General features: G+C 51.5%; 1 protein-coding gene and 2 long non-coding RNA genes across 4 annotated transcripts; 2 read left to right on the top strand and 1 right to left on the bottom strand.

Annotated features, from left to right (window-relative positions):
• Positions 1–106: 106 nt before the first annotated feature.
• Positions 107–13,733, top strand: LOC143167256 (uncharacterized). Its single transcript, XR_012996527.1, has 4 exons — positions 107–278; positions 1,460–1,612; positions 12,180–12,554; positions 12,949–13,733. It is a non-coding gene; the product is annotated as an uncharacterized LOC143167256 (long non-coding RNA).
• LOC143167254 (uncharacterized) lies at positions 335–853 on the top strand. The gene is made up of 2 exons (XR_012996526.1): positions 335–611; positions 756–853. It is a non-coding gene; the product is annotated as an uncharacterized LOC143167254 (long non-coding RNA).
• HNF4A (hepatocyte nuclear factor 4 alpha) lies at positions 8,075–27,450 on the bottom strand. Of its 2 annotated transcripts, none has more exons than XM_076352488.1 (10): positions 27,254–27,450; positions 23,349–23,526; positions 21,444–21,538; positions 18,839–18,945; positions 16,398–16,553; positions 13,004–13,091; positions 12,320–12,475; positions 11,800–12,036; positions 10,998–11,120; positions 8,075–10,316 (listed from the first exon to the last, which is right to left on the bottom strand). In XM_076352488.1, the coding sequence occupies exons 1-10, from the start codon at positions 27,372–27,374 to the stop codon at positions 10,174–10,176; spliced, it is 1,404 nt and encodes a 467-aa protein (XP_076208603.1). In that variant the 5' UTR covers positions 27,375–27,450; the 3' UTR covers positions 8,075–10,173. The 2 variants fall into 2 exon arrangements, with proteins under 2 accessions (XP_076208603.1, XP_076208604.1); XM_076352489.1 differs by having other exon boundaries at positions 23,349–23,523.

Below are 27,450 nucleotides of genomic sequence, written 5' to 3'. Positions count from 1 at the left end.
GCGCGGCGGCGCCCGGGCCGTCAGGGGCGGCGGCGGCTCCCGCCGGCTCCCCGCCCCCGTAGGCGTCCCCCCGCGGGGCAGCGCCGCGCCGCACCGCGCCGCGCTTCGGCCCGGGGCCGCACACGCGGGTTCCGCCCGTCTCTGGTAGCCGCGCAGTACAGCGCGAGGGAGCCCCGGGGCCCCGTCGTGGGGGGCGCTTCTGCCCTTTAATTCCACCTCATCCCTTTCCGCAGCGGCGTTTCGTTACCGCCAGCCGTGAGCCACAAAGGCACGATTACGTATGTAATATACATATGTATGTCTACCGCGCTTCCCCCGGAGCTGACCCTCGAGAGCAGGAGCGCTCCGGTGGTGACCGGCCATGTCCTCGGGGCCTCCCCCTGCCGGGGCCGGGCCTTCCTCCCCCGGCTGCGGCCAAGCCGGTGTCTCTGAGACAGCGGCGACCTCCGAGGCTTGGAGCAGCGGAGAAGGGCGGCCGGGAACGGGGCCGCGGCACCATCTGCGGGCCCCGGGGCCTCTCCCCGCCGGCCAGAGCTCCCCAGCGAGGCGAAAGCCGGAGCAGTTGCGGAATTACCTGGTCAGAGCTAAGGGAGCCTCAAAGCAGGGCCCAGGCAAGCGCAGCTGGCTCCTGCGGCGGGGTGGGAGCGGGGCCCAAGAGGTGTGCTGGCTGTAGCCTGAATTTAAATGCCAACGGAGGGACTAAGTGCTAATAAAGGGTGAATTTTTAGGGTTTTTTTTTTTTTTGTTTGGTTTAGGTTTTTGAGAGGACAGAAAGCTGCATCCCACAGGAGTTCAGATGGTGATGCCTGACCTCTCTGTATGGAATTTGTAATAAAAAAGATGGTTCCTCCCAGGCTTGCCTCTTTAAAAAGGGTTCAACAGGGAGTGCTGGGGAGGGGGGAAAAATGACACATGTTTAACCCCACTGATAATGGACGCAGAGTTAGATTGCAAAACGGGCTCAGCGTCCTGCTGGGGACTGACCCCAGGCTGGAGGGTCCCTGTGAGCTCGGTGGGCTCTGCTCTCTTCTCTTGGCTGTAACCCGTGTTTTCAGCCAGGAGAGGGAGTCAAAGATAGTTGGACAAAGAGCGGGAATCCCAGGAGCCCGCGGTGGGAAACAAGGCCCTTCTGCAGCACCTGAGAGTCAGCTCTGATTTATTTCTCTTCCAAGGTTTCATCCTTCCTAAGTGGAAAACGTTTCAGTGACACTGTGCCTGGCAAGAGATATGCCAGCATGGAAACAGACTGAGTGTGCCACAGGTGTTTACCTGCAGAGAGACATATCAGAGAAGGGGAGTACATTGATTCAAGCCCATGCTGATGTTCCAGTCCAGCCCTGCTTTGGGCCCAGCCAGCTCAGAGTTGGGTGCAACCTGGCAAGCTGGTGCCCTAAGCTGGGACCAGTTTGGATCTGTGTGAATTAGACCTGTTTGTGATGTTGCTCCATGCCCTTTCCAGTAGATCATGGGATAAATGAGGTTGGAAGGGACCTCAGGAGGACATGAGACCTTGCATTGCTCCCATTTCCATTCGTACAGCTCCTGGGCACAGAGACCTGCAGCACGAGCGTGAGAGAAGCAGCCAGGCGGGACCTGGAGTCCCAGGGCAGAGGTAAGAGCCTGAAGCCGGCAGCTGCACAGTTTGGAGGGAGGGAGAAGGTGTGTGTTGGGGAGATGGGTCTGTGGCCTCACAGCTGAAGGGATGAAGGAGGTTTCTGGGTGCACCTGATCCAGCTAATTGCTGAAATTAGCAGGGAGGCAGGGACTGATCTGAGAAAAGGCTTCAAAACACGAAACAGCGGGGAAATACTGGAGCTGCAAACAGGAATTTATGCTACAGGTTGCAAAATCTGGTTGGAATTTGCACCCCTCAGACAAGGGAGGAAAATTTAGCAGGGAGGTAGCAGTTCCAGACCTGACTGGTTAATAGCTGCTGCAACAGGGTGTTAGGAGTAAGCAGGGAAGTTTGAAAGGAGTGATGTGTGAAGGAAGCTCTGCTTTAGGGGACAAGAAGGGCAGGAAACAAGTGAGAATCGGTAGCAATCACACTGAGAGAGATGTGAAAAAGGATATTAAAATAAGAGCAAGAGCCTTAGGCAGGTGAGAGAGAGTAAGGAAGGAAAGTAGAAGTGAGAATACTGCAGAGTGAAGAAGGACTGGCAGTGAAATATCATTTGGGGATGGTCCCCAAATTAAGTAACTACCTTACCTCAGTTTTCCTTACATGGGGAATGTTGAACTCAAGGGGAGTGGTGGGCGGTGAATGGAAGTGAGGGGTTCAAGTACCAAGCCAAGTTGTAGGGGGAGTTTTAAAGTACTGGCACATGAAATCACAGGAACGGTAGCAAGAGTTTCTGTAATTTACTCTACCTGCCATTGGCATCCTGTGACTAGAAACCAGTAAAGGCAGAACCTGTCTATGAGGAAGTAAAAGCTAAAAACTGAAAACAAACATCCAGGCACTGACAGTCCTCCCCTAGCTGGAGAGTTTTGTCCTTACCCACAGCTGCAGGAGGGAGAAGGACATACTGCACCACATGCATGCAACCCTCCCCAGCCGAGAGATGAACTGCACCAGCTCTGCCACTTCATCAGCTTCAAATCTACAGTATTTGCAGGAGCTTCAGTCAGGAGTTGTGTTGCCTGACCTTGGGAGCCAGACCTGGAGCCCCATGGGGAATCCAGCCCTTCTCATGTTCATCTCTCCTATCACATGCGACTCATACCTTTCTCAGCTCTGCTCCTGGGTGCTCCCGCGCCCTGCCGTTGTGTTATAAATGAATGGCTGTTGGTGTTGGTTGATATTTAATGAAGTCCATGTAATACTCTTCACTCATTTACTTACCCGAACAGTCTTAATACCCAGCCTGGGAAAGTTATCTTGGCTTCTTTAAGCTTTTCCATCATTAGCAATAAACATTTTACAGTCTTGGCAAGCTGAGGCTGAAAAGAGAGCATGACTTCAAACAGCATTGCTCACAGAGAAGGCTTTAAACTGATATTAAATCACTAAACTGTGCAAACATAACAGTCCTGTAATAAAGATAATCTATGTGCAGTTCAGGCCAAGAGGGGCTCTGGTCCTTGGGGTGCAGGCGGAACCTCTGGGCCCCACAAATTACACAACCCTTTTGGGCAGCTCAGCATCAGAGCAGAGAGCCACTAGTCCTGTAGTGCTGGGCGAGGTCTGCCCGCGCTTGGGGTCGTGTTGGATCTCAAGCCGGAGCTTCTTCTATCGCACCAGTCCAGCAGCACAGAAAGGGCTATAGGGGAATGGCAGCCCCTACTAATCCCCCCAGGCAGGGACACACCAGGCTGGTGTAAACCTGCTCCGGACATGGTGCCTGGCCTGTGGGGCGCTTGGCTGTGATACAATCCAACAGCTATTCCTCTGTGCTCAAATGGTGAAGTGACTAAGGAAATACGCCCTAAATTACCATGAATATTCATGGTCTCAAAGCCTGGAAGTGTACATCCTCCAGGACAGGCTTCCATGCCTGCTGTCACCCTGCACGTCGTGGTGTGAGGAGGGGATCTCACAGATGACAACCTCAGGTGTGAGAAGCAGACGCCGTGCTGCCGAGGACTGCCCCTGCTCTGCACGTGCTCTCCCCACACACGTATGGCAGGCCAGACCCACATGCAAAGCTATGGAAACAGGCACTAATATGCAAATGCACACAAATCTGTAGCATCTGCTGCCGAAGCAGCTGTACGCAGGCAGGCACCCCCCGCCCAGGCATATAAAGTCGTGCTAACGTGCAGTTAGACCACGGGGAAGCCAAGTGGGCGGTGCAACACAGACATGCAGCCATACCCAGCCCAGGATTTGAGAGAAGACTTCCCCTTTCCTTGGCTTTACTAGCTTCAAGACCAGCAATGTTTTTGCAAAAGCTTGGCGAGGAATGTGCTTGGCAGGACCTCTGAATGTTTTAAATATTACGGGATTCCTGTAGTTTAATTTCATAGAATCATAGAATAGTTTGGGTTGGAGGGACCTTTAAAGGTCATCTAGTCCAACCCCGAGTTTACTCTGAACTGAGACAGTGTTTTCCCAGTCTTTCATCGTGTTTTGCGGTGCCCTCGCACACTGGAAGGAAAGCAGCTGTCTCTGTGGTAGGACAGGTCCCTGGCAGGATTAGCCCTCGTGGGGGGCTGTGAAGGTGCTGCTTAGGGACCTGTGCTCCTTGCCGGCCCTTTCATGGCAACGGCTCCAGCGCTGCTGAGTGTGTTAGAGTTGTAGAAGCACTGGGGTTTGCTCCTGCAGGAACCCGGTTGGTAAATGGTGTAGGATACTTTCCAGGGGCAGAATGAGGGAAGCACCGCTGCTCCCTGGGTTGGACTGGGTGCTTTTGCTCTTGGGGCTTTCAGCCTGGTGCCCATCACAAGCCCTTATAGCGGTGGGAAGGAGTCAAGCAGGGCTGGGTGTTGGAGTAACCCCTACGCAATATCTTCGGCACTTGCACAGCCTTGGGGTGAAGGAATGCAGCTGCGTGGTGGGCTGTGGGGAGAGGAGCTGCGCACAGGAAATAGTGGCATTTCAATGAAAATGTAAGAGCCTGCAGTGCTGGAGCTGTCTCCGCTGCCTCCTCCATGGGCATGCAGCACAGCAGCTCTCCAGTGTGCTCTCCCAGGTGAGAAGGTGCCACTCTTATCCCACACCTTAAGGTAATTTTAAGAGAGGGCTAAAAACCACCCAGAAATGAGGATCCCAATGGTTGTCTTTCATCTGTACCAGAAGTGCTGTAGTCCAGAGTCAGAGATTCTGGGTCTGGCATTAAGGTTTCTCTTTGCTGCTTCTGCCTCAAGCTTTTTTCTTAGTTGCTTGCCATCTTAGCTGGTGCATGAGCTGGTGACCTCCACGTCTCTTTAGGTGGACCTTTAAGGCTTTGTATCCTCTGCAAATCGGCTCTGAGTGGATCCTAGGATATGCATGAACCAGTGCGCTCCATGTCAGTAGTTAATGGTAATACTAACCCATGGGCAGGATTAATTAATAGGTGTTTTTAAGGCACAGTGAGGTTTTGGAGAGTCCTGGAGAAGAACAGAGAAGTGTATTATTGAGTTACTTTATTGTAATGATTTTCCCAGTCAGTGAGGGGGAACAGGTCATGTTCCAGCCGGTGCTAACACCTAGGTTGGCAGCTGCAGTGAGGAATTCCTGTCTGGCTCGCGATGCTTTCTGCTGTGGGTGTCTATCCAGGCATGTCCCTCAGGCAGCTCTTGTACTGCTTATTGCACCCATGGCAGTTTCTAGGAGGAGGTAGGGAATCACAACAGCTCCCCCAGACCAGAGTCATCTGGTGTGGGGTCCCCCAGGCTCAGAAGGGCTCCCTGGTCTTTGTGTGTCCATGGGGTTACAAGGGACTGCAGGTCCCAGCCAGGCAGAGCTGCCAGACATGAGGGACTGAAACGGAGCATGGCCTGCAGAGCCCAGCGGTCTGTGTAACTCGTATCTTCTTCTGCAGCTGATCTCCCAAGTTAGGGGTGGCCTCAGGCCTCTGAAAGCTGATGAAGCAGCCACGGTCAGGCAAGCCTGGCATCACTCCGGGTCCAAAGCCAGAGTTAGCCTTGGAAATACAGTTCCCAAACCACCTTCCTTCCCAAGACCCAGGTTAGACTCAGAGCTCTTCTCCCCCTGGGCTTGAACTGGGAGCTCTCTGTTGACCCCAGCAGCCTCTTCTCTCTTACACAGGACACTGAACTGAAGGACGTGACTGTAGTCTTGTTTGTGCCGAGCTCTCCTGCTCGCTCCACACCTAACAAAGCTGACAGTATATTGCCATTTTTATTGGCCTGGCTGGCAATTTTTCAGGTGCTAGGTGTGTTTATGATTATCAGGGTCACACCTCAATTAGGAATGGGGAGAGGGATCTTTAACATACCCACACCTTACCCTTCCTCCTCCAGCCTCTCCGAGTGGAAAGGGATTGTGCAGTGCATGGCCTGAATTCCCAAATTGGTTGGTGATATTTGCACTCAGCCTTGAGGGAACCGGCCAGCCTGGCACACAGAATTGCCTGGCTCAGCAGTGCCACGTTGCTGAGCTGTCCCTGCTGCCTCTTGTTCATGACTATCTGTGCCTGTGTGTGCACTTGCAAGTTTAATAGCAGCAATAGTTGCTTTTGTCAGAAGTGATATGCAGGCCATAAAACTCGTTTGCTGTTCTTTTTTTTCCCCCTGCTGAGATGTGAAAGCTGTAGAAAAGGCTCCAAAGCCTGTTAGCTATTTCAGATGAAGGTTACATAAGGAATATGAAAAGAATGCATTTCATAGTGACCAGAGGACCTAAAAATACCACTTTCACCGATCTTTGCTTGGACATTGTGACAAGATTTCGTAGCTGGAGATACTGCTCTCCAGGAAATCATCCTTAGTCTAGGTTGCAAACAGAGAAGAGGACAGTAAAAAGCTCTCGTGTCCAAAAACAACATAAGGAAGTTGTGTCTTAAAGGCCGATACTAGCTGTCCTTACAGCAGCCATCTCCTGTGACATGGGACATTGCCTGTAGGCTCCAGGGAGCCCAGCAGGATAAAACACAGCCCACGAGTGGCAAGACCAGTGTCTCAGGGTGATTCCAGGCTGGACTGACAGAAGAATTGAGGGTTGGGATCGAGGACGCCACTTAAGGACAAGGTTGTCTCTGGGCAGTTTGTGGGTTTTTTTCCAAGTGAGCTGAATCCAGCAATAAGAAACCTCCTGTAGGGACTGCACTGATTTAAGATTAACCAGGTAAAGGGCAACCTCGATAGAGCAGTTCATGGGAAGGAATCCAGGAGAATTTATTGCTTCAAAGATTTGATATTACATATATGGAGTTTTTAGGGCATATACCCAGGTAAAACCAACCGTGCATCACAGGGTTCCTGTGGCAGGCAGAGGAGTCCTGGGTTTTATTCCACATTAAAGAGAAGGAACTAACTCCTTTTCCTTCTCTTGACTGGACTAACCACTCAGTCGCTGTGTGTGTGCTGAGATAACGCACGTCCTGCAACTGCCTTTGCTGACCTTGTTCAGGCATTCAGCGATGGCGTTGGGGCTCTGGATCATCACAGGTGCACATGTATTGAGGGCATGTTATGCGAGGTCTGTCCTATTCCCCCGAGTCCTTGGCCCCAGAGTGGAGGCAGGCTCTAAGTGCTGTCTCCACACAGTCCTCAAACGCAGCTCTGAATCTCATCCCTGCATCTCGTACCTGCTGACGGTTTTCACCAGCATGACTGTCACTGGGAGGGTGTGCAAGTGGGACGGAAAATCGGGCTGCTTCTCATCCCTCATACCTGGGATGAGACTGCCCACCTCATTTCACACCAGGGGCGGGAGATGGGGGAACTTGAGGGGCATCTGCTGCAGATCAGAGCTGAAAATGCTGGATGTTGCTCCTCCCCAGATATCTAATCTTTACAGCCATCTAGACCTCTCTCCCCTCTTTCCGTTATCTTCCTGGGCGTGCTACAGCTGAGAGCAGGCCCCCATGATCAGAAGAGCAGGTCATTAAGAGCCTTCTCTAATTGTCAGTGTATTTATTTCTTCACCTTTACAACCAGTGACAAATTGACTTTCACTTTATTGTCTTATTGTGCCCTGTAGGCTCAGTCTGCCTTTGGCTGCGCCTGCGCAGTGCGTTGGCTGCGTGTGAACCACAGCAGAATCATCACCCCAAAGTGCTCAGAAATTACCTTTGAAATACAAGAGGGACTTAAAAATGAACATGTTTGAAATGCTAATAACATATTTTGGCTTCCTTTGCTTGGCTTTTGGAGCGTGGTTACTTCAAGTCTTTAGTCTCTGTGGAATCATGAAAGCAAATATTTATTCTTCATGTTTGTTTTTCTTTTAATGAAAATTGGGATTGTCATTCAATCTTATGATTCCAGCACACGTGGCTTCAGGACAGACATCAGCTAACATGAGGCTTGCCAGGAAATAGTGACAGCTGGCGACAGCATCAAACACTTGTTTGGACTTTTTCCTCAATACACATATGCTTTGTGCTCAGACCAACAAGGAGGTGAGCCCCTTGATTTAAAATAAATCCTCCCAGAAGAAAGAAATCCATCTGTCTGGGAAAAGTTAGAAAATATTTTTGCATTTATTATTTTTTTTTTTTATGAATACAAACTCTAGTGAAGAAATATTCCTCTGTTTCCATTGGAAGGCAGTAACCAGCAAAAATTAATGTACAGTATCAAGGAACGCTTGGTGCAAATGGCCCAAAAAGGATTCCCCCCAGAGTATCTCTACGTACAGGAAAAAAGGTTGCTGCAGTTGGAAAAGACAGCCTGGTTATTATGGGGTTTTTTGCATTTAATCTCCCAATTATAAATAATCAATGTGATTTACAAAATAATTTACAGAAAATGATTGGATTCATCATTGCAATAAATTACTCGGTACGATGCCACCAGTGTTGAGAGACAATACAATACTTCTGACACCGTCAGCGCGAGGCGAGGTGTTTCATTTTTGCATTGGAAATCACGGGACAGACCTGCAGCTCTTCTGGCTGGGCTGGCTCAGATTCGTCCCCGCCAGGAACCCCTCGGCAGCCGTGGTTCCATCAGCTTCATCTTCCCGAGAGGCCAGCGCCCCACCTAGTCTGTGGTTAGTTAGAGCTGCTATTGCCTTGCGCTGCCAAAAATGACTCGGGCCTGAAGTCGTGCAGGGCTCTGCGATCTCCAGCCCTGCCGGCAGCCGGAGAGGCAAGTGCTGGGCGCAGGAGGGCTCCTTTCCTGGTTTCAGCTGTAAACCAAAGGTTAGATCTGCGTGGTTTTGGCACAGGCAGGCACAGAGAAACAGGGACTGTGGTAGGGAGGGAGCAGGGCAGGCGGGTGCAGACCCAAGGCTGGGGCAGACCCAAGGGGCTTGGGCAAGACAGGGTCTTTCCTTGACCTCTGTTGTTCTTCTCCGCAGGACTCAAAGCATTGTGTTTTTGAGGTTGCTGCCCTCAAACCCTCTGAGGTCTGAAGGAGCCATAACGAATTCTTACCATGCTATGAAGACCTATAAATCTGTTACCAGCCACTCGCTCTAAGCTGAAGGAGTGGCACTGGACTGGACAAGTAGATTATATGGCATATTTTAGGATTAAAGCTGGGTCTGAACTGAGATCCTGGGTCACGACGCTCCCAGCGCTTGGGCAGCCCAAGACCTTGGTCCAACCTGTGAGGCTCAGGCTCTTCTTGCCCTGACAGATCTCTCGCCTTCATACATTCTTCCCACCTGCTTCCTTCCAAACAGGTATCCAGTGGTCTTCTTCTGACCACTGAGAAGCAGTAGTGGGGCCAGTGATATTTTGGGCAGTGCTGTCCACAGCCAGCCTGTGCAGGAGTGACCCCATCCCATTAGCTGAAATCTCCTGAATCCCATGGTCCCCCAACTTCCCAGTCCAGGTAGCGAGGAGGCAGTAGTGGTGTAAGGGAAGGATTTGGCAGTGGTTGCCTCTCTGAGCCCTGTGGTGGGAGGGCAGTCCTGGCACAGAAATAGCAAAACCTGTCAAAAGGCAGAAGGATCCAAATAGTGGAGAATCCTGGTGGGCCAGACTTTGCCCCAGTATCAGCTGAACAGATTTGTTAGACCTGGCTGGGGGGGTTAGTTTGCTGGAGGGTGACACCATGCAAAGACCTGGGACTAGCCAAGGCTGAGGAGCGGTTCTGCCACTGCTGCCTGGGCAAAACCCGTGTGCTTCACCTGCTGCGATGCTCCTGGGGGAGCTTCCATCTCCATCAAGCTTGGCTGGACTGGGGACTGTCTGGGGAGCTGGCATGGCTGTGGGAGGGAAGCCCTCCATTCACACAGCACAGTGAATCGCTTGTTCTCAGGGTCTGGTGTGTGCTGAACCAACGCTGAGAGGTGGCAATGGGGGAACAGCCAGTCCCCAGTCAGTCACTGCAACCTCCCCACGGAGGGAGGCAGAAATCTGGCCCTTCTTACAAGGACTGAGGGTTTCAGTAAGGCTTCAACCTTAGTTCTGGGACTGGGGGCTGCCCATGGCACATGCTGTCCGTAGCTGCAGGAAGACAGCTTTTGGTGGTGGTGGACTAGTCCAATAAGCAAGTCCGTGTGTTTGCGCCCAAGGACCTCTGGATGGCTTCTCTTTTCACAGTGGCAGAGTCAATTCAGGCTTTTCTCCCACACGGTCTTCTAAACGAGGCCAGCTGGTCTGCAGATTGCTAGATGACCTCCTGTTTCGTGATGGCGGGTTGCGGGATGGAGGTGGGCTGTTTTGCCACGGTTGCAATGGCTCCGGGCAGCAGCTTGTATTGCTCTGGTCCTGAGCCCGCAGGTGGAGATGGCTGTGGGGTTTCTGGAGTAGCTACAGAGAGAGAAAGAAAATTAGAAGACTTGACAGCACTGGGATCTGTCCTCAGTCGTGCCAGGTGCAGGTGTGAGCAAAGCAAAGGCTCTGTAGCTCCTAATGGCTTGTGTGTTTGCTGCAAGGCAGCCTGGACACGCACAGTTAGATGCCCTGGAAGCGCCACGATAACAAACATCGAATGAGGGGAGCTACTGGCATTTTGACCTGTACTGGCCACTTTTTTGGTCAGCTGAGGTCATCTCAGCCCAAATTGCCAAGTGGTGGCTCCATGTGGTGGCCCTATGTGGTGGACCAGATTCTCCTGTGTTTTTGCAGCGGGCAAAGTGAGATGTGTCTGAACCATTCAAGGGAAGGGGAGCCGTTCTGCTGATTTCAGTAGGCACTGGATGGGATCATTCATCCCTAAATTTAAGGGCCATGTAAAAGTTACAAGTCTGCCAGGGAACATCTTGTTGAATCAGTTAGTTTAGCCCAATCTAATCTAACCCACCTCTCTGTTTGTCTTTCCCTCCTTTCTGCATAGGAATTTCTCACACACTCATTATCAGAGATTCTGTCTTGCATGGAAATTTCTTTGCAAGGTAGAAACTACCTCCACAGGCATGCTGGAAAGCTCTTGGTTTCTCCTGAGAGCTCTCTGTCATCTCTGGCAATACTTACACATCTGACAATACTTACACATCTGCCCATTGTGCATCTGAGGAGGCATTGTGTTGGCCACAATGACGTTTGTTCCCAGGTTCTCCTGGATCAGATGAGGGTGCAGGGGGTGGTGAGCATGCGGCGTTTCACTTGATGAGCCTAAAAATGTGCATATGACATTAATTGCCACGATGACAGAAGGAGACAGTTCAGATGGGCAGACCCACTGCACCAAAATGTCCAAGGCTTTGTGCATGATCAGCTTGTGCATATGTGATTGGAGCGCACCCTTCCCATTTTCCTCCATGGATGCCTTGGGCTCACTAACCCGTGCCTGCTGCCTGCATTTCCTCTTATACAGGATTATATTCCTCTCCTCCTGAGTCACACCTCCACGTAAAGAATAGCACGGTGGCAACTTCTCACTTTGTTTTGTCCCATTGGGTGCTCCCAGTAGAAAATCTGGGACACTCTTTCAACCTGAGCTTTCAGACCCTTTTGTTTTGATGACTCCCTTCTGACACAGAGGGTTACTGAAACAGCTGACTGGCAGGAGTTTGGGGATTGCGCAGCAAAGCTTGTCTTCATGCAGAGGGCTGGGGACACCTCTCTGTAAATAGGTGCACAGCTAATGCATCTCTTTAGGTGAATAGAAATGGAGGACCCTTTGTTACCATTGCCAATGACAGGGGGAGATGATTTTGTCTGAGTCAATGGCTAACCTGCATACAGGCTGTCTCCACCTTTTTTGGGTAGGGAACGATGGCTATAGAGATTCTCAAGGGGATGGTGATCAGGGAACACTGAGAGGCCTCTTGTAGGACCCTCAAGTACTCACCTCCCAGCAGCATCTCCTGCAGCAGGTTGTCGATCTTAGCCATGCCAAAGAGCTTGACAAACTGGATTTGTTCTATCATCTGCCAGGTGATGCTCTGCAGCACAGGCAGCAGCAGCAGCAGCTCCCCAAAGCGGCCCCGTGAGTCATATTGCCGGTCATTGATGTAGTCCTCCAGGCTGACCTGCACCTGGTACCGCATCCGCTTGATCTTGGAGGGGTCACTCAGTCCTTTGGCATCTGAAAAACCCACAGAGCAAACTATCCAGGCTGCTTCCCTAGGAACTGCCCTTCAGTAATAGCATGAAGTCTCAGTGCAGGCTGAGGTGAGCGGTCTCTGATTCTCTATCGTCTGCTGTAATGGGTGTTTTTTCTCTATTTAGGCTGACTTCTCCCCTCCCTCTAAGAACACTTTGGTCCAGAGAGGAGACCAGGCAGCATTTCCACAACTCAGGACCAGTATTAGTCGGCATAACCCAGATTAGTCCCCTCTGATGGTAACCCTCACCAAGCTGGAGCATACCTGGGTCGAAGAAGATGATGGCTTTCAAGCAGGCATATTCATTATCATCTATCTGCAGCTCCTGGAAGGGGAGGACCAGCTCGTCCAGGATGCGGATGGCCACACGGTTCACCTCCACCAGTTCGGGGCAGTTCCGCGGGATGATGTGGTCATTTCCTTTGGACAAGCAGCACAGAGACCATCACCTTGTCATTGCCCAAGACTTATCAAGGGTGGCAAGGAGTTCAAAACCCAGGTAACCAATGCTGAGATAATTTTGAGGGTGGAGGACTTAAGAAGTTCCTCCTTCTGCCCCTTCCCTGGCTCAGCCTGCCAGAAATGCCGATCTCTGTTGCCAGAGCACCCTCTCCTTACTCAGGAGTCACTCAAGCAAGGAAAAGCTTACCGAAGAGCGAGAGCCTTTTTCTCAAGCACGCCACACCCTGCTTACACAAACCAGGGCGGGGGGGGCGGCAATGTGAATGTTCATAGTCCCTCAACTTTGCCACATGTCGTGGCCTTGATGTGAATGTCAGCCAGGCCTAGCGGCACCCAAAGGTTGTGCTAGGTTTGCTAAAATACAGAAAAGCTCAAGCCACGCCCCTGCAAAAAGGATGCCCGCAAACACTGAACCACCCTCTCCTTCACAGCAGCAGGGAAGCTTCACAGAAGCAGATGGGCCGGGAGCAGAAGTGCACTCTTTACCTAGCAGCAAGACATCCTTGAACACCATGGACCTCTTGGCAGCTCCCAGTAACAGATGTTCTCCTGCATGTGCTCGCAGCAGTGCTACCTGCAAGGGCAGGGAAAAGTTGTTTGGGTGATGCAGAGATGGAGATAAGGCTGTAATTTCACGTAAGTAAGAGGGAAAGCCCAGCATTTCTGTACTGCACTCAAGGATGGGGAGCGAGATCCCTTCTCCAGTCACAGTCAGAGAAAGAGGTCATAAACAGCTATAAATCCAGCAGAACCAGTAGATAATAGGCAGCACCTGAAACATCCCGTATTCGTGACACATGTCATGAGCAAGACCATGCTAGACTGTCCCAGGACCTCACGCCAGCAGTGGGACATGTTCACAGTGGGCCGTTTGCAGACAAGGCAACTCCTACCAAGTGCAGAACCAGGGACCATGCTCCAGCCTGGGAAGTGGGGAGAAGTACGATCCACTGCTGTGGACAGTTGCTGTCCCTCTGGGCCGTGCCCACCTCCCACTGAAATCACGCTCATGGGGACCCACGTCTGCCCAGCTGGTGGGGTCACCCTCTGGTCATTCGTTCCCTCCGCCGCAATGGGCATTTGGGCCAGGGAAGCCAAAGGGATGTTTTTCTGCCCTGACGTTAATGATTGAAGTATTTCACTTTACACCCTCCAGTGCCTCCTGAGAATGTCCTGAATCTTTTGCCCTCCTTCAGTTAAAAATTTCAGAGATTTAGGCAGAAACAGAAGTTAACGATTGGACAGCCTGACACAGAGGCTTCTTAATGTCCAGCCAGGAGCCTCTGCTGGAGAAAACAATCATTAAACATTAATGGAGAGATTCTGAAAAGTGTGTCCTGATGGGAATGGTCCCCTTTTCCAGTGTGTTATCCCTCAGCATCTGACAAAGCCAAGAGAAGTCTTGCCCTACCAGAAATGCCAGGACAACGTGTGACCCGTAGAAGAGAGCTCTGGTTAGAAAAGACGCTGATGTCTGAGAGAGGGATTTTTTTTGCAGAGGGTGAAAAAGAGTTATGCAAAATAAACAGAGTGGAGGTCCTTGCAAAAAGACTACGCACACATGATACTGGGGAACCTTTATCTATATGCCAAAATCTAGCCTCTCTCTATCGCTATCCAAACATGGGCGGATGTGTTAGCTGAGCTGCTTGTAATTACCAGAGCTGCAAAAAACTGAGCCTTCCTATCTGACGAAACTTTGAGAAGGATGGAAAAACTGCAAGTCCCAAGGGGGAGCAAAGCCTTCACGTAGAAATTTCCTGCCTAATGCAAATTCAAGAAAGCTCAGTTTGAAACCACCATTTTTGTTTCCATAAAATTTGCTCGTTTGAGCAGGGTTAAAGTAAATTACTTCAACAAGGCAAAGCCATCTCATTTGATATTTGTTCTTGCAGTGATCAACCCGAGATATATCATCCCATTGTGAACTAGGATAAATATAAAAGTTGTAACACAACAAAGTAGCACTTTAACTTTGAAATGAAATGGCTTTGCCCCACCAAACCCAGTACTTTGACATTTTGGTGCAGAGGAAGAATGAGGGCTTGGGTATGACCTTTCCTATAAAAATGTTGGCAGAGATGATTCATGCTCAGGCAATATTTTAATGACAATGTAACAGCGTTTCCCAAGATTAAATGTTCCCACTGGACATGTCTTGACTGGCTCTCATGCCCCTTAGGCAGCTGGCTTGCACGTAGTTTTGTTCATTCCTGCTCCCTGGCATTTCTGTCCTTCCTCCTGCACTCCCCTGAGTGTCTGCTGCCTCTGTTCTCACCCCGTCCTTCGAAAGCACAGATGGCATTAATTGATTAGTTTTAACGCAGCACAGTCTTTTCTCTCAAGCCCTCTGGGACAGATTGGGAGCTGCTCATGATGGGGGATGGCTGGTCGTAACAGAAGACCTATTTCAGTCGAGACGAGCCTGTGGAGCATGCTGAGAGCAGCCTCTCCTCTGTGGGAAGGCAGGGTTCAGACAATGCCATCTTTAGGCTTTGTTTTCTTCTTTGAGAAATTTTGCAGCCCCACAATTGTAAAATGAGCTCACGTGGAAACTGCTGTAGTGTGCAGAGTTATTAACCAGGTTTACTGCCTCTGTTCCAAATGGCACAAGGATGCAATGGGTTATGCAGCGCTGCCCGAGCCTCTGCTGGGCTGCAGCCTGTTTGCTGTGTAAATGTCATTTGCCATTGGAGTCCATTTTGTTTTTCATAATTTTTGAGTTGTATTTGCCTTAGGAGTTTAACAGATTTCCTACCATTTCAAACAGTTTAGCACTCCCACACAATGGCAAAGAGGGAAATATGCTCTGTGTTAACAGCACTGAATTCCCCGGGGCTTTGGGCTGCTGGGTTATTACTGAAGATCTCAGTTTTAGGATTTAGGGATTTTTGATCAGCCGGATGCTCTCACTTTCTGGATATCCTTTTTCTTCATGATGTAAAAATTACCTCTGGATCAATAGGGCTGGAGACTGATCCTAGCTGAAGAGGACCCATGCTGGTTTTGTGACCGAACGCTGGGAAGATTGGAAATACCTTCCTACCTGTAACAGGACCTGTGCTGGCCACTGCCAGAAGTGCTATACCCTGCCAGAAGTGCTATCCCTTCCCTCTGGAGCCTCCCCACCATCCACACATGCTTTTCAAGGCTGGGCACGCATCATGTCCTGCAACATCTGCTGCAGACCTCTGAAATTTACTTACACAGGAGACACCTCCTTGTATCTCTCTGAGGTTACCCGAGATCCTGCAGTATAGGTTTACAGAGGATTTCAAACCACTGTGCTTATCTTGGTTATGGAATCAGCAAATGCCATTTTCGTAATTTGTGTTAAATGCAAATATATTTCTGTTTTTAACTCTGAAGAGAGATTTTCTTATTGCCTTGGGAGCAAACTTGTGTTTAGTTTCAATAATTCCACACCAGGAGAATGGATACAAACATATCCCCAGGCAAGAAGCAGAAAGAAAGATAGACAGGCAGATTTGGTTTTAAGTCTTGAGCAGACCTTAGGCTAGAAATCTGTCCTACTAAGTCTGATTACCCTAAGTATTTGTATAGCACTTCAAGTTTTCAAAGTGCTGCACAAACTATAATTAATAAATCACTGACTGATAGACCCATGCAAAATGCGCACCTGATTATGGACCTAATTTGAGCTCAGTGTTATCATGACTGTGCTCATTGACTGATTAGCTGCACATGCAAATGGCCTGTGCTGGCATTGTATGGATGCCGTTCCCAATCAGCTGCAGCAGTCAGGATAACAGAGTGGACAATGCACATTTTCTTTGAAGGTCTCAGCTGCCTGGCTCTCCTTCGGCTCCCCACTGCCTTCACCCGGGCAGAGCGAGGTGGGGTGGATGGGGGGACTTGCCTGGTCATCCAGGGGCAGCTCGCAGAAGGCAGGGATGTACTTGGCCCACTCCACCAGCACTAGAAGCTGCTGCTTCATGGACTCGCACACGTCGGAGATGTTGGCAATCTTCTTCCCTCGGATGTCTCCGTTGATCACAGGAACCGGGGATGATATCTGGAAGGAGATAAGAGATCCTTCAGCTTTCAGCGCCACGGAGGAAACATAGACAGGAAAATCCCCAGCCCATGGGTTGTGTTGATGCACACTCCAGCATCAAAGATTATTTTTTTCTGTTGCACATCCAGCCCCCGGAATATGTGGCCCAGCACAACTCATTTAAATTGAGATCAGCCTGGGGATCTGTGAACATGAAATGCTTCAGAGCTGAGGCTGTGGATCACCTTGGTAAACTGTCATGCCTTGAATAGACTGGAAAGCACAGAAGAAATGTTTCTAAAGCCAAGGTCTTCCTCCCACTGAACAAATGTGCTCGGTCAAGATCCAGGAGGGAACAGAGGGGCTCATGTAGCAGTCAGCCTCACCATTAGCAAGGACACGTCCACTCAGTGCCGCTGCACAAGCAACTTGGTCCCATCAAAGGGCAGAGAGCTGCTCCCCCTTCTACCCCGCTCCAGAGCCAGTGCTTGGCCAGACCTGCCTTGTCTGCTTTGGACAGGAGACACGCAGGCTCTACTTCTCCTCCTGTCTGAGTCAGCATGAGCACAAGAAGTCTCTGCTGAAGGTAGCTTTCCAGGTCTGACAGCGCTTTCTGTGAGCACCAGGTCAGTAATATTTGACATTACCCAATTTGAAATGCGAAAGACAGACTTTAAAAACAACAACCTCCCACCTCCCCCCAGCTTTTAGGCCCTTTTGGCAAAACTGCGCATGTGCAAACATGCCCACAACACAGGTCACATTTTTTACATGGCGAATTATTTGTGATTGCAGAGGCAAATGGGGCCATTTCATTTGCAAAGGACAAGCCTGACAACTCTGCAAGTACCGTCACACAGGGCTGGAAAGAACATCTCCCCCAAACCAGGCACCCAACCTCCTGCCCGGTTCTCATGCATAGCTGCACACCCAGCTCATCTGAAAAGTTGCCCTTAGTCACTACTTTATCCTCATGCTTCTGTAAGCAATTAACTCAACCCCATCGCTGCCCTCCGCCTGCCCTCGCTGCTCTTGTACAACATCAGCTCTTCCTGTCCTGTTCCTGCCAGCATTTTCAGCTTGGACCCTGCCAGCCTCCCCAAGGAAATGGAGTTCAAATGCCACCTGCATTTTTTTTTTTTTTTCAGGTTGCATTACCTGGAAGCTTTCCAGCTCTCAAGCTATTATTGAATAAATAAGATTGTAAAAATCTCACCATGTATTACCCTAATCAGAGAGCCCGGAAGGCTTAGCAAATAAATAAAGACCTCTGAGTGAGTGACCCAAGATCTTGGAGAAAGCAGCTCCTCAGCAGTATCTTGTTCTAATTAGCTAGGCACATAAAAGTTACCAATTACCGTGCTGGAGCCTGCCTTGTTTAATGAGTCGCTCTGTGGGAGGGCAGGAGCTCCCCTGAATTTGTCAATGGTTGTAGTTTTTATCAGCAGACCCTGCTCAAGACTTACATATGATGCCACTGCAGGACTCAGAGTCCCGGAAATGTCTTTCCCTTGTAGATCCGGTGACTTGAGACCCCATTATCTCACACCTCTGGGAACAGCACGAATATTACTTTTATAGGGTATATTAGGGCCTGCGTAGGACAAGGTGAGACGTGGGATGAGGTTGGATATGCTTCTTGTGTACAGGATTGGCCCTTGGCCCTTCTGGCATATCCCCTCCTCGGGGAGGTGGACCTTACAGCCTGAGCCCTAGCGTGGAGCCCAGACCACGGCACGTCCTGTCCTGGAGCATCTCCCAGGGCAGCCTTCAGGGTAATATGACCCTTGAAGCAAGGAAGGACATGGACTGCCAACTCGAACCCCTCTTCATTTTCCCCGGGACAAGGAGTGCTGCTCTCCCCAGCTCCCATGAAGAGTGGCAGCTCTTGCCTCCAGCACAGCCCCATCCTCACCACTTGTTCTCGCAGACGAACCCTCCCCGCAGCCTGTGCGCTCCCGTCCTGTCCTGCGTCCTCCCAGACAGTGCTGATCTGATGTACACCATTTGCAATATCCAGATTCTTAAATGGCAGTAATCTTTTCAGGTAAACACTCTAGGATATAAGTCCTGGCAGTATGCTTGTGGAAAGGGGGAATTTCTAGCAAACACTGGAAAGAATATCTGCATAAAACAAGCATGAAACTGATTCTTCGTGAAACTGTGCAGGAAGGCAGAATCCAAAGTTCCTAACAGCTGATGGGGAAGGGAGACTGTTAAAATAGCTATTAATACTCAGCTGGCTCTACTGGCCAGATAGTGCCTGATGCTTTTGTATTTGCCGAAGAAGAAAGAAGAGGTACCTGTTGTGCCAGGACTTCTGCCTGCAGTAAGACGTTAATGGAGGGCAAGCTGCTGTCTTCGTAACTTGACCTCCGGGTGCTGATTCGGTCCCGTTCATTTTGTACAGCTGCAAGAGAGTATTTTGGCTGAGCTGCAGGTTGTCCGTGGCAATGCACACTGAAAGCTAGCACAGGCTTTTGGCGTTCCCCTTCCTCAGCTGCAGTTTCCCAGCTTCCCTGCCTGGCAGGGCGGAGGTGCCGCTGCATCTGGTTTGTGACGGGATGCCTGTGAGAGCTGACTGCATCTGGTGGTTCTGTTTTCACATTCGCTTTATTAGGCTTTCCTGGGATGGGGTCGTTTCAGAACCCAAACACCTGGTTCAAAGCCTGTAGAGTTCAATGGGAAAGTTTCCTTTCAAAGGATCTGGCTCTGAGTTTTTTGATTTCAAGATATGGGGTCTGAAACGGTGGCCATGCTCACGCGTGCAGCCCAAAGCTTATGTGTGAAATGGAGGAGTCGAGTATCTGCATGGCTTCTCTGCCTGTCCACATGACTTCTGTGAGCTCCGTTTGGGAGGCTCTTGCGCTGGGTAGGTGCAGTTGGAAAACTTCCGTCTAAGCTACAATAAGGAAGGAAGTGCAGAACAGCTCCTACTTACCTATCCAGAGCAACAGAGCGCTCTCATACCTTATTGTAAAGAGAGTCCCAGGACAGGTTTGACCCCAACGTGCCTCCCTGCTTGGTCTAATCTTGAGGACCCGGGCTTTGAGTCTAGCGCGGCAGCCAGAGCAGAAGCAGTAGTGCTGAGGGGGAGGATTTGCCTCTCTATCTGCCACGAGGCCGTGGGCTGGCCGTAACTCACCACGGCCATGCCAGTCAAAGCCATCTGCTCAAAGAAGGTATTGATCGATGGCAGGGGAAACAGAACAGTCCCTGCCTTAGGCTGGTGGCTCTCGGGATTGATATGTTCTCAATGTATAAATCCACCTGATAAAAAGCAATAATGAGGCTGGGCCAAAAGAAAAGCCCTGCAGTCAGCGGCTGTAAATAGGAGCTCTCAAGGTTATGCCGCTTGTTATCAGTAGCAGGCCCCCGAGTTCAGTCACGCCATGATGTTTTCAAAATGTTTGCTCAGTATTAGCTGGTCATGCACCTAATGTAACTTCTATTGAATATTAACAGACAGCAGCAAAGCTCTGGGCATGGGATGAGCAGGCGCCGCAGGGAGAGGAGGATTCCTACGTTCTTCAGGAAAAGTCAAGCCGAGTTCCTTGCAATATCTCATCCCCTTTAACAGGGAAGAAATGTTCCCGCTCAGAGGTGTTCCCGCAGGCCGGTGTTCCTGGGGAAGCTGCCCAGGTACTGCTGGTACTTCCCTGTTGTCTTCAAAGATCCCGTTTCTCCTAAGTTTCTCCTCGAGGGGGTGTGAACTGGGGGGAGCACAGGGTTTAATTTCTCTACCTGGAATAACAGGGCCAAATGCCTCCCGGTTGTCCCTCTGCAGACATCAACGGGGTGAGCTCTGCGGGGTGCCAGGCAGCTCCTCTGGGCTGCTCCTGGCAGTTTGTCCCTCAACCAGCAGGACCACCAGTGGGGCCACCAGCAGGACCACAGCAGCCCCAGGTTTCCTTGCCACTGTGAATACTCCTGAGAACTAAGCAGGGCTAAACAAGGGGTGAATCCTGTCCTGTCGTGTCCGAGTCATGGGGACCTGGAAGGGCTGCAGAGGCAGAGAGGCAGGGAAGTTGGTGGGGTGAGCCTGGGCCATGCAGGGGGGTGGGTATCTTTACTCATTTCATATGGAGTTAAATAGCCAAAATGCTCCACCTTGCTCTGGGTCTGGGTCTGGTCTGGGTCTGCTGTGGCTGATGTACCAGATAAAACTAAACTCTCTGCAGAGTGTCAGCAAGAACCTATATGTACATTAGGAAAAAAAGGGGCAAAATGACAGCTGGACCTTTGCCAGACTCACCCATCCAGCTGTGGATTTCATGGTGACTCTGGGGCAACAGCACTTAAAGCAGTTTTTCCAAAGTGTTTCCAAATTTCCAGGCCTTCTCTGAAGTTTCTGCTTCTCACTGATGTTGAGAAGCGTTCCCCAACCGCTCAGATGCCCTGGCTACGTGGGAGCACAGGTGATGTGTGTGTCAGTGTGAGCGAGAGTGCGCTGAAGGGGCCCGGGTGTGATTTGTGTGTACAAGCACAGGCAGTTCTGAGACGCAAGCGTGGCCCTGCAGCGCTCTCGTGGGCTTGTCTTTGCTGGCATTTTGAGAGGTGCCCTGAGAAGGGGCACTGAAATTGAATTTGGGACCACGCAGGGCCCCCATGCCTTGCCCTCAACTGTTGGGACGATGGCTGCTTGCAAGGACTTTGCATGGGTGGGAGTGGACAGGTTGGGCACATGCAAGGCTCATGACTGGAGGCCAAAACTCTCCCTAAACCCGCCTGAGATGGGGGTCTGGATCTGTGCACAGGAGAGGACTGTGGAGGGAAGACAGGGCTAAGATGGCTGGGCGAGCGTGCACATGGCAGGGACTGGCCTTGGGCTGCGAGGGCTTCCTCAAACGTATGCAGCTAGCGTGACTGCTGCTGGGGGGAGCGCGGGGAAGCCACACTGTCACCCACCTTCCTTCTTCATTCCTGCTCGGAAGCACTTCTTAAGCCTGCAGTACCGGCACTGGTTTCTTTTGTCTTTGTCTACCACACACTGCCTGTTAAACCTGGGAAGAAAGAGAGGTGTGAGGAGCAGCAAGACTGAGCCTGAAGGCAGGACAAGACAGAGCCCCAAGCTCCAAGATAAGCTCAGAGCAGGTTCCCAGAGGCTCACCCTGAGAAAGGAGCCCTGGTCTGTGCAATTTCCACACTTGCTTTAACCTGAGGTTTCTTCTTTGCACTGAACATCTCGGCCCTCTGCTCTACCTCTGGATGTTCAATAAGGACGGACTAGAGCTGACAGTCGTATGCAGGAGCTCAGGCTGCTGGTCTTACTAACTGCTAGGAATAGGATGCTCATGATGGACTAACAAGCCCCAGTGAAGTTAAAAGTGTGAGCCAAGAGGGTCAGAGCCAACTTGGTAGCCTCTGTTTTAAGTTAGATCCCAGTTAGAAAGGAGGAAGAATGCATTTATTCTGAATAAAAAAAGGGTGGAAGGTTGTTCTTGAACTAGTAAGGTTAAGAAGTGGGTTTAAGTCCCTGCATCTCTCCAGGGCTGTGTCTGGGATCCAGGCAGGTTGGTTCTGACCTCTGGACAGCATTGCTGGGGTGCAAACAGCTCTGCAGCCACCTGTGCTTCAAAGAGGACTTGGGAAGCAACCAGCTCCTTCCCTCCACACTTGTATCACCAAATCCATTGCACACAGCGGGGCAAACACTGGTCTCCCATGTGTGTGGCTCTTGCATGCAGCACAAGCCTGGTGGCCATTTGCAGCATGAATTTCACTTGCAAATTTGCTCTAATTTACTGCAGATTGATCAAGCTTGGAAAGTAAAGACAAAGGCGTACAGAGCTGGGAAAGGGCTCCCAGCCGTGCCAAGTTCTGTAGCTTTTGAAAAAGGTTGTTTCTACCACGTTTTTTAAAGCCCCAAGCTAAGATTTGCCCAAATGGATGCCTGAAAGCAGCTTTTTAAGCATTTCTGTAGCACTTCTATAAAAGCCCTAGTCTCCAAAGAATCGGGCACCTTGGCTTTTCCACTGGAGCTGTGGGGAGGAGGCTCCCTGGGCAGCCAGCTTAAATAACCCTGGGGTGCAAGTGATAATGTGCTTCACATACACTCATAAACCTGGGGCTTCTTTCTGTCCCTCAGATTTTAGAGTCATGTTGCTCTTCATGCTCTCCAAGTGGCTGTCAGGCCATCAGGAGTAACTCACTCAAAAAGCCCGAGTGATTTAGACACTCTGAGCTGAGGATTCCTCGGTTTCCTCTGCGACTGTCTATGTGTGGGTTGCTCAGAGCAGGGAGCGGGCAGGTCACAGCCGCTGATGGCGCGGGAGAGCCGCAGGCTACCACCAACGATGCAAGGTGCAGTGCATGAGTTGCAGAAGCAACATGGGTGCCTCATCCTCAGAGACGTGCACGCTACGCTGCCCAGCTTGTTGCTCCTTAGATGTTCTTTTATCATGTAACAGGCAGTGACAGCATTTTAGGTAGATGGCAGACATACTTCCATCTCGTGATGGAGAAGGGATGGGAGGCCACTGAAGTGCCCCTGTAATAGGGCTTCCCCCCTGGCATCACCTTGCTTGCTGGCCGCATCCACGGTTGGCCATATCCACTTGCAAGAACATGTGCTTGGCCCCTAAAGAATGGGGCGAGACCTCCTAGTTCCCTGGTAATCACTGGAGGGCAATCCCAGAGTGAGAGCGGTCTCTGACCCTTCCCAGCTGAGGGGTGGGGTCAGGGAAGGTGGTGGGGGACGCAGGGAGGATGAAGAGGATGAAGGAGCACGCTGCTGCGCTTTGAGGGCTTTGCCGTTCAGCTCCTAGGGACTATTTTGTCTCAGCCACACGACTCTGTCCCCTCTGTTCTTACCTGCAGGAGTACATGTGGTTCTTCCGGACGCTTCTCCTGAAGAAGCCTTTGCAGCCATCGCAGCTGGAAGCCCCATAATGCTTCCCCGTGGCGCGGTCCCCGCAGATGGCACACAGCGCGCTCACCCCGATGCTGTTGGAAGTGTTGAGGTTGGCTGCTTCTGATGGAGATGTGTCTGCTTGGGGAAGAACACAGGAAAAAGAAGACGGTGAGACAGCCAGCCATTTCCTAACTCAGTTTCCAGTGAGAGACTTGATTTTTGGAGGAACCAGGCAGCTGCAGCCAGGCTGTGCAGCAGGGACCGGTCAGAGAGGTGTGTAAGGAGTGGTGGGTGCTCCTAGTGTCTTAAGTCATTGCATTTTGAGTGTGCAAAAGCTCCCTGTGTGCCAGGGTGAGACAGCTCTTCCCAAAGGCCTGACCCCAGCGACGCCTTCAGACAAACCCATTTGCAGGAGTCACAGAGCAGAGCCAAAATTCCTCGGGGATTTGCAGATGCTTTGGTCTGCAGTAGCGCGGCCAGAGAAAAAGCTGGTGCTGAGGTATTACAGCTCAGGGTGAGCAGCTGATTTATTAGAGGGGTGTTTGTGTTATAGCACCGAAAGATCCCAAGACAGCCCTGAGCAGACGCTATCAGAGAAACGAGGTGACCAGCTCCCTTCGCTGGAGAGCCTCTCTGCCAGGCAAGGAGCTCCAGCCTGCACGGCGGTTCTTCAGGAGAACAAGACTTTAAATGCATAACAAACTCAAATGACTTCAGCTGGAAAACTCACGTGGGCAAACGCTACCCATGCAAGGAAGGAGTGATCAAACTAACCCAGAAAGAAAGGGTGACGCTATAGCACGGAGGAGGCTGTACGCTGGGTATCTTCCAGCGTCTGGTAGCACCACAGCTGAGATTGATGTGTCTTACAGTCCTTACAGACCGAGGGGGGCTGGCAGTTGCAGGGCTCTTTTGGGAGGACGGGGAATTGCAGCAGCCTCTGTAGGAAAGGACATCTGAAAGGCTCGAAACCATACAAGCCCTACACTAAAACCCCTCCAGCAAGCCAAACAAACCTCAAGGCTGAAGGGATCAGCCCTTAATTCAGTTGATCTAATTGTCCCCTCCCATGTACATTTTCCTGTATCAGCACAGGCACATTCCCCTGCCTCAGTGGAAATCCCAGTTGCAAATGATACCCAGGATCTACAAAGCCATAGAAACCTGCTGGGATTTTAATACTTGAGTCTGTTGGTCCCTGGTCTCTGGGTTTGGCAGGGACACAGTTAACTCTCGCCCCGGGAGGGCCACAGCTGCTCCCAGTTGGCACCCAGCAGAAAGGGGGCTGGGTGCTATAAAAAGGCTGGTCCCAGCCAGGCTCTCTTTGGTGGCTGGAGCATGGGTGCTGGGGGTGGGCAGGCAATGCTGCCTGGGGCAGGGCTGCAATTTTAGCTTTTATTTTGCAGAAAAAGGGGTATCGCAGCAGGCGCTCCACAGCCTGCTCATGCCATCCCTTGGCAGGAGTAACTGGCGTGGATCCAGCAGCGAGCTAGCGCAGGGGATCTTGAGCCAGCCCCTTCCCTGGCTATGTCAGCACCTTTCGTTTCCCTGCCTGCTTTCTGTCTTTCTAATTCCTTGTGTCCCCCCTATATTTCTTTCCAAGTCAGTTTGCTGCCTCTCTCTGTCCCTGCCTGGCACACCCTGTCACACAGCTGCATTTCTGTGCATCCAGCACTGCCTGTGCAAAGCTCCTCTCTCCGCTCCCAAAGCCCTGAGCTCCTCCCAAGCCCGTTCTGGCTGTCTCCTGTCCCTACAAGCAGCTTGCCTCTGAAAACATCCTTCCTCCCAACGCATCCCGAGGGCTCGGCTGGATGAAGGTCATTCCAGAAGGAAAGTTAGATTTCCAGTTTCAGCTAAACATAGGACTTACACGAGAGAAGAAGAGCTGATCTGCCTATAATCACATTACTTGTGTATCTGTGACAGCCCAGATAAATCCCTTTTTAGCAGTATATCATGCTGTAATCAGATGAACACAGAACAGGAAAAACTGGCACCATTATCAAAGAAATTACAACATCTTAGTCTAATAGCCAACCAAGAATGAAATTATTGCCTAATGGATAATTTTCCAATTAAGTTTATTTCATAGTGCCAGAAATGTGGGCTTCTGACTGCTGCAGTGAAGTGGGTTTAATGGGACTGATTTGGAGTTAAGGCAAATGGAGAAAAGAAAAAAATCCGACTTTAAGTTTGAGGCCTCACATCTGAGACTTGTGTTAGGACAGGAGCTCCTCGAGAGGTCCCCAAGCCTCTCTGAACACGGGATGTGTTTAGTCTGTGACGGTGGCAAACTTGGTCACTGCTGAGCAGCCACCTGGGCTGGAGCTGCAGAGCTGTGCAGGGCAGGAGCTGAGCTACCCTGCAGTCCTCGGCCAGAAAAGGAGGTTTTGCAGGCAGAGGTGCAGGCAGTTGCTGGAGTGCCAAAGCAGCCCTGGAGGCGAGACCTGCCCCTGCTCTGGAGCCGGGCAGAGGAGGAGAAGAGGTGTTGGTGCAGCCTGACCCAGCTGACTCCTCCACCCCTAGGGCGTATTTCATATCGCACCTGATCTCGTCATATAAAATTATCATGTCCCTCTGTCCCGTGGAGCTCTCGGTCTGGGGGGGGCGAGTTGCAGCCCCCCGTGCAGGAGCTTCTGCGTGCTGGGTGGGAGAGGGGCATGGAGAGGAAGCAAGACCTGAACTTGTCCCGGAGGGTCCAGGTGGGCATCAGCAGAGCCGAAGGGGGCTGCTCTCGACCCTGAGACCCCGGGTAGGTAGGATCGGCCCCCGGGAGCGGAGAAGGGGCTGAGACCCAGGGCGGCGGGGAGTTATTGCACAGCAGAGCCATTTCGACACCATGGTGTCACGTCCGTGACAGAGCAGAGCCATAACCCAGGGAAGACCTGCACAGGCTGTGAGGGGAGAGCCCGCGCTGCTGGCACAGCCCTTCTGGGACAGGGGTGCCCCAGCAGCCTCGGTGACGCAGCAGGCAGGAGGAAAGGGCTCGGGAGGTCGCTTTCCGTGGTGTGCTTCATTTAGTCATTAACCTTGTATTTAGAGAGACTTTAGGGGGGACTTGGAGAGGAATCTCCTGTTATCTCTGAGCATTTAATCACTCCTTGGTCCCCAAATGGGTGGGCCAATGTTGCGAATCCTGGTGGGTTAAGTGTGATCCTACCCTCCTGAGGGGACGGGAACACTTGTCTATCCCCGCCAGGTCCCCTCGCCCCTCTTCCCGGGGCCTGAGCCTCCTGGCCCCGGAGCGCTCCCAGGGAGGGGGATGCCACCCCGCACCCCAGCGCTGCACGGGGAAGGACCGTGGCCTCGGGGAAGCTGCGGGGGCAGCGCCTGAATCGCTTTTCATAGTGATTTCCACCCTTGCCGGGTGCTAAACGGCTTTCTGCTCCGGGAAAACCTAACTCCAGCTGCTGCTGGGGTGGGACTGGCTCTCTGCTCTGGAGCCACAGGCTCGGTTGTCTGTCCGGTGAGCCGTCAGCAGCGTTTCACTCGGAAAGTTTTGGCTAGTCTTTTCTCTTGGTTGGGGCCTGGGGGAGGTGAGACCCCCCTGTGCTCAGCCCCAGCCCTGAATGTCTGGTGGGGACCTCTCATTGCACCCAGCTCCTGGCGTGTGCCCGTCCCTGCGGTGTCTGGGCTGCAGGGCACCATCCCACCTGCACCAAGCACAGCATTGTTCCGCCACCTCGATTTCTCCCCGGGGGAAGCAGAAACCCCCCTGTGAGCTGCTGGGACCCCCATGGCCGACTCCCCTGCCATGCCCCAGCCCTCCCCAGGAGCATTTCAGCAGCCGCCCCCTGGGACTTGTCCTCCTGCAGCCCCCGGCTCGTCCCGCCGCTGTGGAGGGGAGAAGATGGAGGGGACTTACCGTTGCCCATAGCCAGCACCTGCATGTTCTCAAACTCCAGAGTGGTATACGCCGGGTCTAGCGCTGCGCTATAATCTGCCATCTCCATGTCTATTAGGGCTTTGGAAAGGCGCATTATCATCAGCAAACACGGGCCAGATTGTACCGATTCCCTTGTCCGAGGCTATTGGCCCTTCTGCCTCCCTCTGCCTTCGCTG

This window comes from Aptenodytes patagonicus, chromosome 14 (genome assembly GCF_965638725.1).
Source record: "Aptenodytes patagonicus chromosome 14, bAptPat1.pri.cur, whole genome shotgun sequence".
In the NCBI taxonomy this organism is placed as follows: Eukaryota; Metazoa; Chordata; class Aves; order Sphenisciformes; family Spheniscidae; genus Aptenodytes; species Aptenodytes patagonicus.
This window is presented reverse-complemented; position numbering and strand designations above follow the sequence as displayed.